This window comes from Apis cerana, linkage group LG1 (assembly GCF_029169275.1).
Source record: "Apis cerana isolate GH-2021 linkage group LG1, AcerK_1.0, whole genome shotgun sequence".
In the NCBI taxonomy this organism is placed as follows: domain Eukaryota; kingdom Metazoa; phylum Arthropoda; class Insecta; order Hymenoptera; family Apidae; genus Apis; species Apis cerana.
The window spans coordinates 11,374,564-11,392,761 of NC_083852.1; the positions used below are offsets into that span (position 1 = coordinate 11,374,564).

The 18,198-nt window shown below is 32.2% G+C and overlaps 1 protein-coding gene and 1 long non-coding RNA gene across 6 annotated transcripts in view; one reads left to right on the forward strand and one right to left on the reverse strand.

The window, feature by feature from the left end:
* Nucleotides 1-1,365: 1,365 nt before the first annotated feature.
* Nucleotides 1,366-6,921, reverse strand: LOC108001630 (uncharacterized). Of its 5 annotated transcripts, XR_009829267.1 has the most exons (5): nucleotides 6,786-6,919; nucleotides 5,646-5,855; nucleotides 4,280-4,631; nucleotides 2,000-4,202; nucleotides 1,366-1,924 (listed from the first exon to the last, which is right to left on the reverse strand). It is a non-coding gene; the product is annotated as an uncharacterized LOC108001630 (long non-coding RNA). The 5 variants fall into 5 exon arrangements; XR_009829264.1 differs by having other exon boundaries at nucleotides 1,366-4,202; nucleotides 5,646-5,846; nucleotides 6,786-6,921; XR_009829263.1 differs by having other exon boundaries at nucleotides 1,366-4,202.
* Nucleotides 6,027-18,198, forward strand: part of LOC108001628 (dorsal-ventral patterning protein Sog) — a 73,640-nt gene continuing 61,468 nt past the window's right edge. The window contains exon 1 of the mRNA XM_017062705.3: nucleotides 6,027-8,970. Within this exon, the coding sequence (XP_016918194.2) occupies nucleotides 8,844-8,970 (127 nt within the window). The 5' untranslated portion in view covers nucleotides 6,027-8,843. The remainder of the gene's footprint in view (nucleotides 8,971-18,198) is intronic.

Genomic DNA, 18,198 nt, shown 5'->3' on the forward strand with positions numbered 1-18,198 from the left:
TAAATTACTTTTAATTCTAAAAATTAAAAAAAAATATATATTAAATTGTCCAATAATATTATAAAATAAAGCAATATAAAATAATATAAAAAAAAAAGAAAATATTACTTTTAAAATCTTTTTGAATGCATAAATCATAAATAATATATCCTTATAGTTTTTTATAAAACCCAAAGAATAAAAATTAAGAAATATAAGAAAAAATATAATCTAAGAATTCTATTGATTAGGAAACTGTTCAATCTACTATCAAATAATTAAAACCAAAGATTCATTTATCCGGATAATATAAGAAATAAATTATAATAAATTTACAACTTTCAATCCATATTACATTTCGTGATTACTGTGCATATTTAAATTATATTTAAATTTTAATCGATAAAATACAGATATTTAATATTTATTTATAATATTGTTCTAAAAGAAATATTATTATTTAATAATGTATTTTTAATCTCTGTAATACTAATCTATGTGTTCAGTAGTATAACTATATCCTTGCACCGACTTGTTCTGATATTTCATTACATTTTATTTATAAAAATATCATTTTATATAACAATAAGTATAGAATTTTTAATTTTATAATATTATTTGAAAATGCACAAAGCATACCACTTATAAAATTGCATCAGTAGATAAATTGAAAATAAGAAATAAGCAATGGTCAGTCGTTGGAATTAGTTGCTTTCGTAATTTTCGTAACTAATCTCGCAGGAACATTTTATTCGTTGTATAAAACGCGCATTGCCTCACGAGTACATAAAATCTATCGAATATAAATGGCGTTTTATACTTCTCAGTCAGTATCCAATAAAATGTTGACAAACTAGCCGATCTGGCTCGCCCACTGAGCCTTTAGTGAAAGTGGAAAAGAATTAATGTGAGATTAATTTCGTTTTATGCAGCCTAAAGAGTCTTGGATGATCTCGTGAAATTTTTTTCATTAATATGTTTCCTTGAACATTTAATATCTAGAATTTATTTTTAGAAAAATATATTTTTTCTAAAAATTCCTCAAAAATCGTTTGTTTGTATTAATTTTAATCAGTCAAAAAGGAGACAAAATTAAAAATTTTTTAGTTTAAATTTATTAAAAATAATCTTTTTTTTTGTTTTGATATTCTGTTAAAATACTTTGAAATTAAATTAATCCAATATTGTATTAATATTTCATTTTAAAAAATTTTTTGAATTAATTTTTTATTTGTTTCTTTTTGAAATTATAAAATATACTTTAATTTGAAATTATAGAAAAAAATTTCAAAAATATACTTAATATTCTTTTTATTATTAATTTTTATATAGATATATTAACCATATATATATGATTTCAATAATATTAAAAATTAAAAAAATTAATTGATAATTATATTTAATAAAATATATTTGATAAAAATTAATTAATAAATAAATTATAATCATATATAATATAATATATTTATCAATAGTTAATAATTATATTTATCAATATTTATATTTTTCAGTAATATTGAAATTAAACGATAAGATCATATTATTTTCTCAAATATAAATTAATATTCTTTTTATACCAATTGATAAAAAATAAATTATAAAGAAAAAGGGACGAAATAATACTTAGCATAAATGTTGGTATGTAGTCAAAAACGAAGGGGTCCACATTTGGCATGTGTCGACAATATCTCGCTCTTCGCATTCCACGACGAGTCGACAATAAGCATTGTGTGTCTTCAACACGTTATAAGCGAGCAATGGCTTGACTTTATTTCTCAGTTCTAAGACTGGCCGCGAGGAGAAATATCATTGTTAGAAAGGACAGCAGAAGGTTCTCTACAAAGCGTTACATCCGCTCATCGAAAGTTGAATAGAAATATTTTTCTTCCTTCTGTGCTCTTTTTTTTTATTCCTTTTCTATCTCGATTCTTCTTCCTTAGTCCACCTTAAATTTTGCCAAAAATCTATTAAATTTGTCATAACCGTGTCTCATAAATAATTATTTAAATTATTCTTTTACATTTGTTCTTCCATCTTTTTTCTTATTTTTATATCTTGCTTCCTTTTTTATTATTTTCCTGTATGAACCTAATTTTAATAAAAAAAGTAATATTAATAACATTAATAATTTACGTTTAGTTTTACGGCTTAATTTATTTACAACATATTTCTTATTTTTCATGCACATTTTCAATCTATTTTTCGAAGAATATTTTATCTTTTTAATTAAAAAATAAATATTTTAAATAAAAAAAAAATATTAGAAAAATTAGAATTTGATTATAAAGTAAATGAATACTTAATCATTTCTCGAAACTTATAATCGAACTTTTTTTTATTTTATTCGGTGTGTGGTCCGCGCAATGATCATTTCTCGAGCGCCACCATGGGCGACAGAATCCAACCGGCCACGATACAAAATTGAAATAAATCATTTCGTGATCTTTTGTACGTTACCAGCATACCGCTATCGTGATCCTTTTTCTCTCGTTATATCTATAGTTTGAATCTTCGACTACTTTTTGATCAGAATTTCGATGTACAATTGAATTTTCTTTTGTGGGTGTTGACAAAAATTTTCCTTTTGATCCTATTATTGTTTTTAAACATTGAAATGGACAAATTTTATAATGGATCATAAAAATAGGAATTAGCAATAAAAATTTTAATAGATAGGTTAAGTATAGTATATACAATTTTAATAAATGCAGACATGAGCGTACTAGAATAAATATAAACATTCGTTAAATATGAATCTTTATGACATCGGCTTGTATTTTTACAGCTTTATTTTGGAAATCATATTGAGATCGAAACTATATCAAAAGTACAAAATCGAAACATGATACGATGTTTTTGAAATTACTTTTTATATTTTTCATATTAAATGCATTTTACTTACCTTTTATTTTTATAAATATATATTTATTTTTATAAGTCGGAAAAAATTTCCTTACGATATTTATTTTTCTATTTTATCATTCATTTGGAACAATTATATTTCTCTCATAAATTGTAATAGGTAAACTAGAAGAATCATAAGAACTTTTCCTCTCATAACTGTCGCTTGAGGCTACCAATCAAATATGAGACATGTATGCGCACAAGATTATTTTCGATTCGGTGCGCATCAGCGACTCGAAACGTGTCAGAGACGTGTAAACGTCACGGAAAAGAATCACCACGCGGTTTATCGCCGGATTAGACGCTTTATAGCTGGAACTTTCAGTTCCGAAACAGTCTACGGGAGAAGAAAAGAAAAATAATAATAATAAAAACATCACACGCATCTCTGTGTCCTCCGTTCACACATCAAGGAAGGAGAGGAGCGGAGTGAGAGTTCTCTGAGGCGGTCTGTTCGCGAACACAATCTGCCGTAAAATTCGTTTCGTGGCGGAAGATATTTTTCTTGGAAATGAATTCACTGAGCGTCGTCCACGACGAATGTGCATCCGGCTTAATGCCCTGCTGCAGAACGAAGAATGCCGCAGGTATCTCACGTGGAATCTGCGAAAGCGTCGTCCCCTCTCGCCTTCGAACGCGAGACGCAGCCTCGGCCTCTCTTCGCCATTTTTCTTTTCTCACCTTAAGGCCTCACACGCACATGCTTCTCTCGCCTGTTCCCTTTCCCTCTCCTCGCGCATCCGTCGTTGCACCACCCCCACCACACCCCGTTCGTGCCCCATCGTCACCGCAGCCCTCTCCTATCCTTGTCACTCCTATCACTTTCCCCTGTCATTCGATCTCTCTTCCTCTAGGTCATTCTCTTCTCTAGTCAACCGTGCATGGGCAAAAAGTATAACGGCGCGACGATGAGACGGCCGCGCCACGATGTCGACAGACTGTCCTGCGAATTTTTACAAGCCGCTTAGCAATTAGTCACCCCGTCTTAGGGACTATTTCGTAACGAGTTTGCCGCTGCCAGTCCCGCCAGTGGAATAGAAGAGACCGGTGAGGAGGAGATACATCTCCCGTGAATCTTTCTTCTCCCTCTTCCATTTTTTTTTCTTTTTTCTCTCTCTTCTTTGCCGTGGTTTCGAATCTGTATCCAGTCGATCTTTGGTGTTCGAACTGCCGAATAAAAGAAGGAAAAGAAGCCGTATTCCTTTCGAGAACACCCTTCGCCGTTCTATTTTTAGATCCGAAGTGAGATTCGGGGGAGCAGCGTTGAATCGTCTGTCTCGATTGAAATTTCGTTACGGAAGGAGCATTAATGTCTGGTTCTGGAAAGAGATGACAACGTAGTGTTAATCATGAATTACATTTCTTCGTTGATCCGCAGATATAGATTATACGTAACTGTATGTTTTTACGTATGCGATGGGCATACGGGTAGATTTGCATCCATTTATTATATAGACACATTTAACGTCTACGTCATTTCGACACATGTGAATCAACGAAGTCGAATCCATTCATTGTATATGTATAATATTCTGCTCATTGATATATTTCCATGGATATTTATCTTCTATGTATCCGGGAATTCCTCTTTGTCGCTTAATGGTTTCGTAAAACGATCGCGACATTTCCATTTCCATCGTTCCATCACGTTACATCATTGGCGTAAAAAAGCTGCATAGAATTACATCGTAATATTCCGTTTCTTACAAAGTCTGACGTGTCACATTGATGCCCATGTTCGTCGTATTCTGTTATTGGAAATGTACATAAAATATTCATCAATATGTATTAAGAACGAATATAAATCAAAGGTTGTCTAGCTTGTTTTATTTAGCAAAATAAAAAAAATTGTAAAAAAAATTGTTTTTTACATATTAAAAGAATTATTTTTTTTACGATTTTTTTTTATCATAAATTATTAAATATAAGTTGAACTTTAGTGTGGAAATTTTTTACTTGATTATCTTAACTAATTCAATTAATAAAAAACTATATTTAATTAATGGAAATAATAATGCACGCAAATAGTATATTAGTATTTTAAACCATACATCTCTTAAGACTGATAAAATTATTTTAACGTTAATTTTTAATAATTTGTACGCGTGAAAATGATCATTCATTTGTACGAATTTGTTTTCATCTATCATACATATTTTTTTGACATCAATGACTATAATTTTTGTATATTCGAAAAAATGAAAAATATGAAAATAGAGATACGAGATACGATTTATATAAAATTGATAAAATTTAAATGTTTATGATAGAAATAAATAAATAACAGATGAACAACAGAACGAAACACATTTCAAATTAATATTTAATTAATATATACATTCAGTTAATATTTATCATTTCTCATCATTTATCATTTATAATCTTAAGAAAATTAGGATATAATAATTCTAATTTGTAAAATATCGATATTAGGATAAATTTAAATAATATTAGGATAAAAAAATTTAGATTTTAGAGAAAACTTGTATTTTTATAAAAATAGTATAGTTTATATATATTAATTATAGAAATAAGAAACATCGAAAATATTAAAGTATAAGATAAGTGTATAAAATATATTTCTAATCTTATTCTTTTATTTCAATAAACATATAAATCAATATGTCAATAATCTATGGAAATATTTCTAATATATATATATAATCGTGAAAGCAAGGAAAGTATGAAACGTCAAAAAATTACATTTCGTTCTTGCCACTCACTGATACCGATATATATTCGCCGAGTTTAGTAGTGCGTACTGGTTCTATAGTGGTAGTGCTGGCAGCCGAGTACGATGGTAGTGGAAATCATGATAGTGGTAGTGGCATGTGGTAGGGCACCCAACGCGTAGTGACTCTCGCACACTTCTTGAACACAGTCATTCGCGACACCCACCGCGATCGAGGTATCACGAACGGACGACACGAGTTCTTTACGTTAACCCCTGTTCTTCTTTCTCTCTATTGTTTCTTTTATATATATATGTGTGTGTGTGTATATATATATATATACACACATATATATATATGTACATAAATGTAGTATGTGTGGGTAAGTGTTGGTACACACATTATATATATATATACATTATTGTACATATATGTATATGCATCTTTTGACTGGCGAGACTTTTAAGAAAAGAAATTAGCTGTAAATCCAAATGCTGTATCTTCTATTCTAAACCGTGTATATAGTGATATACATGTAAAGGAAGTGTGCAAATGCACGCGCGCGCACTTATACGATATATAGTATATCGAGCACGTAAAGTTGCACGCATACACAGAGCACGGGTTCCGGTGCGGCAGCGTGGTCGGCTATCCCCATAAAAGCGACGGACTCGACTGGCCGGCGGACAGTTGTCATCGTTGGCTACATCGGCGCATCGTGTCTGTGCTCTAGTCGTGTTTCGTCCGAATAATCGAGATATATCGGGATAATAATTTTTTTAATACAGAAACAACAAGAGTTCCTTTACCGTCACGACATCTCCCACGCACGTGAACCCTTGAAGCCATTCAGCGCACTCTAAGGGATATGAAATGTACTTACGCGTTCCTTGAATTCACGACACAGATAACAACGGAAGGGAAATAGTGAATAAAGACACGGTGCGACCCGGTTATTCGAAGTATTGTACTATGATCTCGTGATCGATTGATTTCGAAAACGAAAGAAAAAAAAAATCGATAAGATTGGCATTTTCGTTTGCTCATAGATAACGTGATATCTCAAACGATCATTGCCGAATTTGATGCGCCATAACCATTTGTTCATTTCACGCAAATTGATATTATTTATTAAATTTTTTATCAACTTTTGGCATCTACCGGATGATTACGGTATACAGCACGTGGTTAAAAACTATTATAAGAAAAGAAAAGATAAACTAGTAATACTGAATGCAAGCGCCAGACAGAGCGACGCTTCCGCGGGCAAAGCCGTGTCCTGTCTCGTCTTTCGTATGTATTGAGTAACTTAACACACGGAGTGTGCGCACGTAACTGAACACGTATATAAATACGTGAAGTTGTACACGTACTGACCAACGACGCTCTTGCACACGCGTATACGAAAACGAAAAAGCAATTCGTCGTGGCGCAAGCGCGAAAGCAAAAGCTTTTTCGAGCGAGGCAGCCGAAGGAGAGAGACGGTGGTGCCGATGATCAGATACATCGGATTCAGTGGCGGCACGGACGTAGAGAGCAAGTCAAGTAACAGCTTCCCACCAGTCAGTCACTCACGATCGGTTAGTCAGTCACGGCAGTCACGCGCCGACCGTGTCAGACGCACGCTGGCTGTTGGTTCGCGTGTAAAGAGGCCGGTGAACAGCGAAATATAAATGGGTGAAAAAAAGATTTAGTGTCAACGTCACTAATTGAAAATCGTGCAATTATAGTCGGATTTTTTATAATTGATATATACGGACACGAAATATCGCTATACTGCGCAAGCGCAATGCAACACTTCACAAACTTGGTCAAGATTTGGCGTTGACGATCACATTCAATTGCAACGAACCGGCGAGTCAAACGCGAAAAGCGCAAGCGTGTGTTTTCAAAGTGAGTCTCATCCGTGTCAGAGACGATCGAAAATGGTCGCCATTCGTTAATCTTTATCGATAAATTACGTTTATTCATTTCTAAATCGTTTTTGTTACTGTAAAGTCCCGGAATAATCGTAGCCATATCAGATGCGCATACCGGCGTTGTTGCATCGTGAGGAACACGACAACGTATACAGGGCTCGTAGGTTAAGAGAGTTAGTGAGGTGCGGAGGTGCGTGGAATTGTGCGCCGGTTAAAACCGTGACAGAGAAAAGAGAGAGAGAAGTGCCAAGCACTGTACGGCTTGCTTACCTCCCTGTTTTGTGTCCCTCTCGTCTTGAAACTCGTCGCTCGTTGTGTACCGCCTTATAAAACGCGCGCGCAGTAACACGGAACGCGCGACGACGACGAGAACGAGAAAGAAGAGCGGCGGGGAACAGGCAGTAGAGTCGTACAAACTCTCTGTGCTCTCTCGGTAAAAAAGAGAAATAAATAACGATAGTGCAAAAAAAAGACGAGCAGACAAAGAGAGAGAGAGAGAGAGAGTGAAAGAGAGATACTATATATAGAAAGAAAGAAAAAAGAGAATAAATAGATAGATCTCTCCGCATGTGTGGAACTGGTTAAAAGAAAGAAAGAAAAAGAAAAAGAATAACGAACCTGCGTGTATACCTTAGCCTATTAAGCCGTCGGATGCGCTCGTTCAACGTGTCTCGAACAGTGCACGATACCTCGTCGCGTTATCTGCAGTAAATATTGCGGCTAACACGGCCTCTCTGGGTCCGCTGCTGATTGTTTCTAATCATTATCGCACACGTTCGCGACCTGTGTACGCATACTATCGTTATACTCGCGTTGTCACCGACTTTTTCGTGATCATAAACGTTGCCGCGATATCCGTCATTGTGTCGTTACATAGTATATTATTGTTATTATTCGCGAACGATTCTTTATATCATCGGTGTATCGTCGCGCGATACAGGATCGGAAAAAGAATCAGAGATGATGTGAGACAACAGGCAGTGTCGTAAAGAGTGCAGAAAGTTTTGTGCAGTGAATGTTCGTTAATAGATCAGTGTTGCGGCTCTAAAGACTAGACAGAAAAAGGGCATACGTGTTTAGAGGAGTATAGAATGAGACAGATAATGTAAGGAATAGACAGAGTGAAAAAGAGGTAGAAATAGAAAATACGAGAGAGAAAAACGTATAAGTGAAAGAGAGACAACGCACAGAAAAAACGCGCTATATGCGTTGAAGCACCCGTGTACGAGTGCCAGCGACGAGACAGCGAATTGGACGTACGCGAACGCGAGTGTGACAGAAAAAATAAGAGAGAAAGAGATAGGAAGAAAGAAAGAAAGATAGAAAGAGAATCAAAGATACCACGAGACTTTTTTTAAAAGTACCGAAGATGCATTTCCACAGTAGTCTATTATCGATTTTACTTATCGTCATTTCTTGTCCTCTGACTGTTCGTACACGTAGAGTTGCTCCCTTAATCGAGGAGGACTGGGCTAGAAGGCCTCATCGCGCCGCCGGTAAGTCGCCATTTCAATCTTTTAATTTCAATTCGTTCTTTTTTCATATTGCATACATTTTTGATCAATCAATCAATTGGAAACATAAAAAAATTCGAAATATTTTGATGTCAATATTGGGTATTGTTGTATAGGAATGTTTCCGTTCGATATTTTTATTTGTTGTGATTTCATATACGTGCAATTTTTTTCCTTTAAAGGTTAGGGAATGCTCGAAAATACCAAATTTAGTCGTAATTCTCGAACAATATTCTGCCACATTTACGTAATGAAAGAATCATGTGAAAAAAAGCGGGAATCGAACTCTTCTCGATTCTTTCATTAGTTAATGCTGCACAATGAATTTATTATTATCTTTTCATCTCGTTTATATTTTGATTAGTATTAATATTAATTTTATTCATGTATTGCTATTCGTTACAAATGAAATACTTTGAGAAAAATAATAAAAGAAAACAAATCAGATAAATAATGTAATTATTTCTTAAACATTAGTTCTTAAACATGTAATTCTGACCCAGATGTCAGAACAAGTTAATGGATGTGTATTTTAGTTTACCGTGCAAAGCTATTGCATGATGAAACTATGAATACATATCACATATTGCTATTTCATTGAACCGAAAATTCGATTCTATGAATATTATATAATTTTTTTCTCGATTATTTTGAATATTACTATTTCAATAAATTGTTTAATAGTATATAAATAATTAACAAAACAGTTTTCGTTCAGATTGCAATTCATTTTATTACAAAACACATATACGAGGTTGAATAATTTGAACAAAAATGTTTCAAGCGAGGAAATGCGGTTGTATAGTCTGAGATTAATTACAGTTGCTTCTAGATTACGTAGCGTAATACTTACCTTTGATAACGATCGAATTACTATAACGTATCGAATTTAGATTCCAATAATCAATTTAAGGAAGAAATGATAAAAAAAATCAGGCAGAAAAAAAGAAATATCAATTAATTTCATAAAATTAGCTTCAATCGAAGTTTATTAAATTTATTAATAGGAAAAAATAGCTTTTCCCTAATTAAAAAAAGATTAATTCTAAATGTGTGAATCAATTACAATTTGTCACATATACGCATAGTTTATATGTCATATGCATAATACATTTAATCGCATTAATCATAAAATTTTCTATTATTATTCCTTGCAAAAAAAATTTCCAAAAGACACATATAAAAAATATATTTTATTCTCTTAACTATTAATATGCAATATTATATATTTTATTGCAATATATAATATTGCAATAATTTTATTTGTAATATAAAATTCTTGATTAACATACGTATTATATTCATGATTTTTTTTAGATCTATTAAAAATAATTAATAAATTCTTAAATCAGAATATTCTGAGGTTCTTATTTTTTTGTCGCCTTTTCATTCTCGAAACACATTGAATCGATCGAACAAATATCAAAGAATAATGTAATGAATTTTTAAAAGCGCATGCGCATCGTTGGTTTATCAACGAGGATATGAAGTACAAGGCATAAATTATACTGTCCGTTAAAGCGTGAATCTGTAAACATACTTAACGTAATGATACAGTGCTCGTCGCGTTGACATTTTTGCGGCGACGCGTTTCGAACATCGACTTCGTTACGCGAATCAAGCCGTGGGGGCTGCGTAGTAATTTTCTTTTCTGCCGCATCGTTTAAATTACACGTATATCTGAACAACCAATAACTCGTTTAACTGCATCCACATACCGTAAGCGGTTTACGTTCGAGTTGAACAACTTCGGAACTATACGTTGACCCCAAACTTGTAAGAGTTAGAAAGAGTATGAGATATCTAATATCTAAATCGTGCACAGTTTAATGAAAATATCGTTACGATTTATTGATTACAAATGAGAAAGCTTTTATAATTTCTATAATTATTTTTAATTTATTTAATTTATCCAAATAAAATTTAAGTGAAAACATATAAATTAAATATTTTCAAATAGAGTTTCTAATCAAATCGTAAAATTAAAGCAAATTTGCTTTTGTCATTTTATAAATAATAAACAATTGATTATATAGAATAGATACTATTGATCATTTAATTTATTGGTAATGTTAATAGATTAATATAAATTATAACATATGATCATGGTTAAAAACTGAAATTGTATATCCAAATTCAAAATACAAAAAGATTCAATGATATATTATGATGAGAATTCATTTGAAATAAAAATAGTGTTAGCATTATTATTTAAAAATATGATAAAAATATGATAAAAATGCGTATGATACCAGAAATGTTTTTATTTTGTAAAATTTTCAAAAGTCATTACTATTTTAACCAATCTATTAAAAAACAAATTAATAAATTGATCTTCAAGTTTAATGAATCATTTTTTGAATAATTAGTGAGATTAGTGATAATGTTTTATAAAATTGTAATTAGAAAATAAAAATTATATAGAAGTTAGAACTTATTAGTATAATCCTTCACTTTTGATTCAGCCATTATAATCTGTATAGCCATAAATATCTGTATAAAAATTAATAGATATAATAGAACATATATATTACACACACAGTTAAAATAAACGGAGTTCTATTATTGTTTTTAATAGAGGAAAATCGAAGAGTACGATTTAATTAATTAAATTGATAGATAGGTATAGATATATTTGTATACTATATATAATACATATAATAGATAGAATACTATATATATATACATATAATAGATATATATATATATTACTATATATATATATTTAAACATTAAATAATGATTTTAAAGACATTTTAATGTAATACTTATTATTTGTTGATACAAGTATGAATTTTTTGTCGATAACTGAAGCTGAATTGATACGATGTTTTTCAATTAAAATTAGTTTTAGAATCTACCGACGAACTATCGATGTATTTACTTTTACTTTTGTATTACGATAAGCCGGCACATATCGGAAATATTATATCGAAGTCTGTGAAATTTTTTATAGACACACTATTTGAAACATTATATTCGATTACGATAGATTCTGTTTATTATTATATGGTGTTTGTCGCATAATTGCATAATATTTTTGCAATTTCGATTATAAAATATATATCTCGAAAATTTGTTTAAAGTAGATAAAATAGAGTCAACATATAAAAATGCGTCATTAATAAATCGACATTTTTATTTCGTCTTTTTGAGATTAAAAAGTTTTGTCCCAATATAGATCATAATTATAATTTTTATAAGCGATTCTGTAGTTTTACAATATTTGTAAAATTTTTCAAATATTATATTTTTCAAATATAATATTTTAACTGTTCTAATTTTTTTTTTTATTAAATTTAAATACTCTTTTATCGATATTATTTTAAAAATTAGAATATATTTATAAGAACCATTATTATCGTCTATTTTACAAAAATTCTTAACGAAATTTTTGCAATAAATAAAATTCATCGAAAGAATGGAAGTAGAGACTTAACATGATCTGCGACATGAAACTTGGATCGTTTCGAAGAGAGATCTAAAGTGGTTCGTTCTTCTTCTTTATAAGGATCTAGCAGAGTCCAGTATCGTCTGTGGCCTCTCTTTCTGCCCTATTTCTTTCTCTCTCTAGTGGCTTTCTTACTCTCGTTTTGTACTTGCTCCATGGCTACTGCCTTATCTAGTCACATTGCCTATACATTGGATAGAATCCGCCATATCAAAAACCGTATATTTCATGGCGTAGTCTAAATGGAACATGAAAACTATTGGCACCAAGTCAATTGTAAAAATTGCGGTGATGAGAGTAAAAATCGTCTCTAGATACTGCTTTATCGCCAGTGACATCACACAGTGCAGCACTTTATTCGGTTATCATGACAACAATAAAAACGGGAGCAACGATATCTCGTCGTGAAGCAAATTAACCGATCATTACTGTGTCTTTCAAACGTCTCCGTCTCGTGTAAATCTAGCATAACGAATTTCGAACGCAATAATATAATTTTTTTATCTAACAAACAAATTAATAAAATTAACAATATTTTTCTTTTTCGATGGTGTATCTGTGCAAATGAGAATTAAAAAAGATTTTTTTCACATGTTTAATTAATATTAAGGAAAACAGCGATATTTGTGCGAATTTTCTAGAAAAATCTAGTTGATTTCTGTAATCCAAGGATAATATATTCCGAGGAAAATCCACGGAGGAAGTCTCAGCCTATAAATAGTAATGGTTTTTCTAGGTTTAGTTTCCTTTAAATCTCTGATACAATTAAACTAACAGCAACATAAACTAATACAATCATACATGTAATAAAAGAAAACATGATGTTTTAGAAATATAGATCTGGATCGTTTGGAAAGAGAAGGAAATAAAATTAGATTAGCTGTAAAATGCTCTTGTCGCTAATTGATTGATTTGGCAGAATACAAATCTTCAGATCAAGGGGTCCAGTTAGTGAACACATTTGTAAATACCTACCTGACCTACCTTGATTGATTTCTGGTGGCCGTGAGGCTAAAGTACACGACTACCTGTCGACCCTGATAATTTCCGTGTGAATTACCAGCTGATTTTAAACACGTGTACACACAAATTCAGATGAGTCAAAGCCACACTTAATCTTTAATTTCAAATTAAATAGCTATTAAAGATAATTGGCTAGAAAATAAACTGAATGAAATTGGATTATAAGATAATGAGAGGAAATGCTTAACTCAATACTTAAGATAGTATACTATAGATAGCTTAGCAAAGGCACGTAAATTTTTCATATTTTAACTTTCAAAATTATTTTCTATTATAAATTATTTAACAACAAATAACTTTTTTATGCGTTTTATTATTCGTTTTACATTACCGAGTATATATGAGGAAGTAAATATGCACATTTTCTTGGCAGAAAAATCATATTAGTATTTCCTGCATATAACATGACATTAATCAGTAAACACAGTGTAATGTATCATATAATACCACAGATGGCATTTGTATCGAGAGTACCCCACCGTAAACCTGCATCTACCCAATCTACCTATCTCAATTAGCCAAGGCAATCCTCAGCCTTCTCTCGTTTCAGATCGCATTAGTTTTATTTTTTGTAAAGCTTACTCTAGCCGACGGATCATGTATTTGCGTGAATTAAGTCGTTCATTGGAACATTCCGTGTCCAACATCCGTCGGAACAGTATTACACATATACTATGATAGCGAACTTGGAACGTGTCTCATCGTGACATCTCTGTCCCTATTTTGCTATCTTCGCTCTTCCTTCTATCGTACTCGCTCTTCTCCGCTTTCTTTTTCTCAGGCGGCCACCTGCTTAACGTAGCACGGCCGGCGCTAATCTCAATTAGTCTTTATTGCCGGCTTGGCGACGCTGAACGACGGTGGGTTTCATGCACGGACCATGGCTTAATGCGCTTGCCGCGACCTCACACGAACATTCCAGATACGCGACAGGATCGTAGAGAGAGAAAAAGAGAGAGAAAGAGAAAACAACTTGCCGACTCTAGAGAGTAAGACCTACCTGAATACCGCCTGGGGCAAGGGTTGTTGATCGAGAATTTATCGAGACTAAATAAACTGGAGAAATGGATAATTAAGGCGAAACAAGCGATCGATGCAGAAAGGTCAGAACTAGGTGTGAGCGCAAGACATGCAACGACGATTTTGATTGACAATTTATGTTTTTATTCGAAGTTATTGAAACGTTGTTGGATACGCGTGTATAGATTATTTTTTATACTCATTATACGGAAGTTATATGTGTTCGATGCGGATTGCTAATACAATGTAGATATATTTATATTTAGAACATGTTCATATTATACGTACATATATTATTATATATAACATCGTTAATTTACAAATCAATGTATGAGTCTCTGTACGTACAGCCTTGATAATATCTTGCTGCATGCTTGTCTTCTCTCCGTAACTGTTATTGCACTCGAGACACAAAAAATGTAGCATTCCATGGAAGAAAAGGAAATGAAGGTCACCTTGAAATCTACCACCATGTTTAACAAGAAATAATCGATGCTCGCTGCTTGGTATCCAACCAAACAACTTCCGGGAGAACTATTCCTTTATTTCAATTATTCCCATGACATATATATGTATATATAATTTTCTTGATATATAATAATTAGTCTAAACAATATTAGCTAATAAAAATATATGATTCACGGAGAAAGATTGAAAAGCATCGTAAACATGCGTAAACATTATCGATTCTATCAATTTCTTTCAAAGTTTATGGGACTTCAAGGAATTCATAGCGATGTGTGCTTAAAAGTTACCTAAGGTCTCACGTAAATGAATTTTATTCACGTGCGGCATAATTTTCTATCTCTTTCTCGAGACCCCCTCTCGTAGTTACTCGCACATTCATCGCGATTCTCGCTACACGATATGCGGCTAATTGGCCGCAGCCACGAAGACAACGTGGCCGTTGTGTGTTAAAGAAGTTTAGTGAGTTGATGTATGTTTTAAAGTAGGTAAAACGCGACCGACTGCCTCTGGCGTTGCTCATCACGCGAATGCGTGCGTCCGACGGTTCGGCGCTTGCTATTCGTCGATTCGCGGTGAGACCAAGGCCTACCACTAGGCTTACCACCTTCGTAAAGCGAGTAGTTTGCCCTTGTAGAGGGAAGAGAGTGCAGCATTCGCACAGTGGTGGAAAAAGGGTGACGATACATTGTTGCGACAGGCGCGCATGCTCTCGTGTGTCAAACGTCTCGAGTAATAGTCCCTTCACCGTAAAGCTTTTTATTTCCTACGAACACGAGAATCGTTCTTTCTCGATTTGCCTATGAATTCAAGATCAATTATCTATATGTGCTTCCCTCGTTTTTTTTTCGATTAATTAACAAAACTAAGACCAAATATGGTAATGAATTTCCTATAGCGTTTCGAAACATATCTAATTATCGATGCATTCTTCGAATAAAAATATCATGTTCACATCCATTGTGTTTTAATCGAGGAATAGAGCGTCATCATGTAATCATTCCGCAATTTTAATTATTACTTCGTTTTTCATTGATGCTGATTGACGTCAAATCAATAGCTTTCACTCATTAGAATATATATATATGTATTTAATCAAAGATTTTTTTTTCGGATGGTATAAAATACAACCAAGATAGAGATTGTTTTTTCTATCGAAAAATCAATTTTTTGATTAATCATTTATATTATTTTTTTTATACATAGTTTTCAAGATTTTAAGATTGATGATAATTTCATAATTAACCAAGTTTAGTGTTATTTTATGATATTTACTCTTACTATTAATTTTATTTTTACTAAATATTTATTTTTAAGTATTCTTTTTTAAATTATATATTTAATGAAATAAATAAAATAAAATTGAATTTAAATTTCTTATCCAAACGTTTCTTTTTTGAAAATTTATTATGTATAATCATTCTAATCGATCTATTGAAATACGTCCTTGCATAACATCCTATAGATTTTGTTTGCAATAGGACGCGTTGAAAGTGATTATTCAATTTTCAATTTATTACATCGTTACATACAAGCGTTATTTATGAAATAAGCCATTTTTCTTCGGTCCAGCGCGTTTTGAACGACTAATCATTGTACGCTGTTACGTTTTCGATGGCGTACACGCATCATCGCGTCAATAATGACTACAATGTAAATTCTATTATGTCCATTTCGATCCTATTGTCAGTTGAGTTCAAATCCAATAATAGAGCGCGGTCGAATAAATAAGGCACGATTGTCCTTGATATATCGACCTCCTTACGAAAGCTTGGACGTATTTTTAATTCTCGAAATCACTTGAACAAATGTGACTGTTTTCTCACGTTACAACGCATAAACACGATGACCATGTCTTCTGTTTCTCCATGTTTCTCTTTCTTTCCCTTTTCCTCTCTTATATTCTCTTCGTCTAACTTCAGTCGAGTTGGAATAAACGATCGCGTGAAATGCATGGGCGGTCATTTGATTCGTCTAGCGACGCGTCTGGGATATTTTTTGCACCGCGATATTCTCGGTGCCGTATTTCATTTTTGTCGATGTGACGTATATTAGACGTTCTAGAACGGTTTCGTGTTGAACGCTTTCTATATCTTTTTCCCGTAGCGATGGTTGTCACGGATTTTATTTTTGTTCTCGTTAAAGAGAGATAGTCTTCTTTAAATTTTGAATTCAATATAATTTTTCAATCGTTGATTTTTAATTTATTAGTATTTAGCGTAATTTTTAATAAAAAGTATTTTATTCTATTCTAAAATAGATACACGTAAATATTTATATTATTAGAATGTTACATTGTCAAGAAAAGATTCTTTTATCATATAGATATATTATTTTATTTTCACTCTTTAAACATGAAAAGAAACATCGAAAGCTTGTTTTTATGAAAATATCATGAATTTTTTAAACTTACAATTCATTATTTAAAATTCTATGTATATTTATATTTGCAATATTTTTTATATAGCTTCGAAAATAGTAATTGATTTTTTACTTTATATATTTTCCATTTGATTTAATCGTAATTAAATAATATATAAATAATATTGCAAATAAATTAAAAATTATGAATAATATGCTACGTTAAACAAAGCAATTAATGCACGAGACAGAAAAACCGATATATAGGCTTCGTATGTATAATACAAGTACTTTCAACGGATTCGTTTCTTTCTCCATAGTATATGTATCAGGATTCACGTGGTAGCTAGTGTTAATCACGCTACTCAACGTCGCGCGGGCACGGTTAATCGCATGACAAATATATAGACATCTATATTCACTTGGCTCGAGCCAAAGAATTTATATAGAGAGGAATGCGCGAAACTCAGCACATCTCAAAGGATCATACGTCGAGTCACGTGTGTTTTGCCGGGACGTGCCTCTCGATTTATGAATAGGTCTCTCTTTGCGTTCGGCACCGGCACGTGAATGCTTTGAAGAAGTGTGAAAATAAAGGAAACGAATTCTCGGTGTAGACTTGTGATTCCATACAACTGGCACTGTCGAGAAATAGTTTGCTTTTCGTATAATCTAAAATAACTTGGTCAAGTCAAAGTTACGGTTTAAATCAGAATACCGGAATCGAGTCACAGACAGGTTAAGTGAAATCGTTTGGAAACGATAGATGTTCGAATATAAAAATGTATACGTAATTTGAATCGTACTAAATTTAAAAGATTATTTAGTAGATACTTTATGTTATTTTTAATTTATAAGAAAAAAAAAAAGAATTAGTGTAAGCACTCATA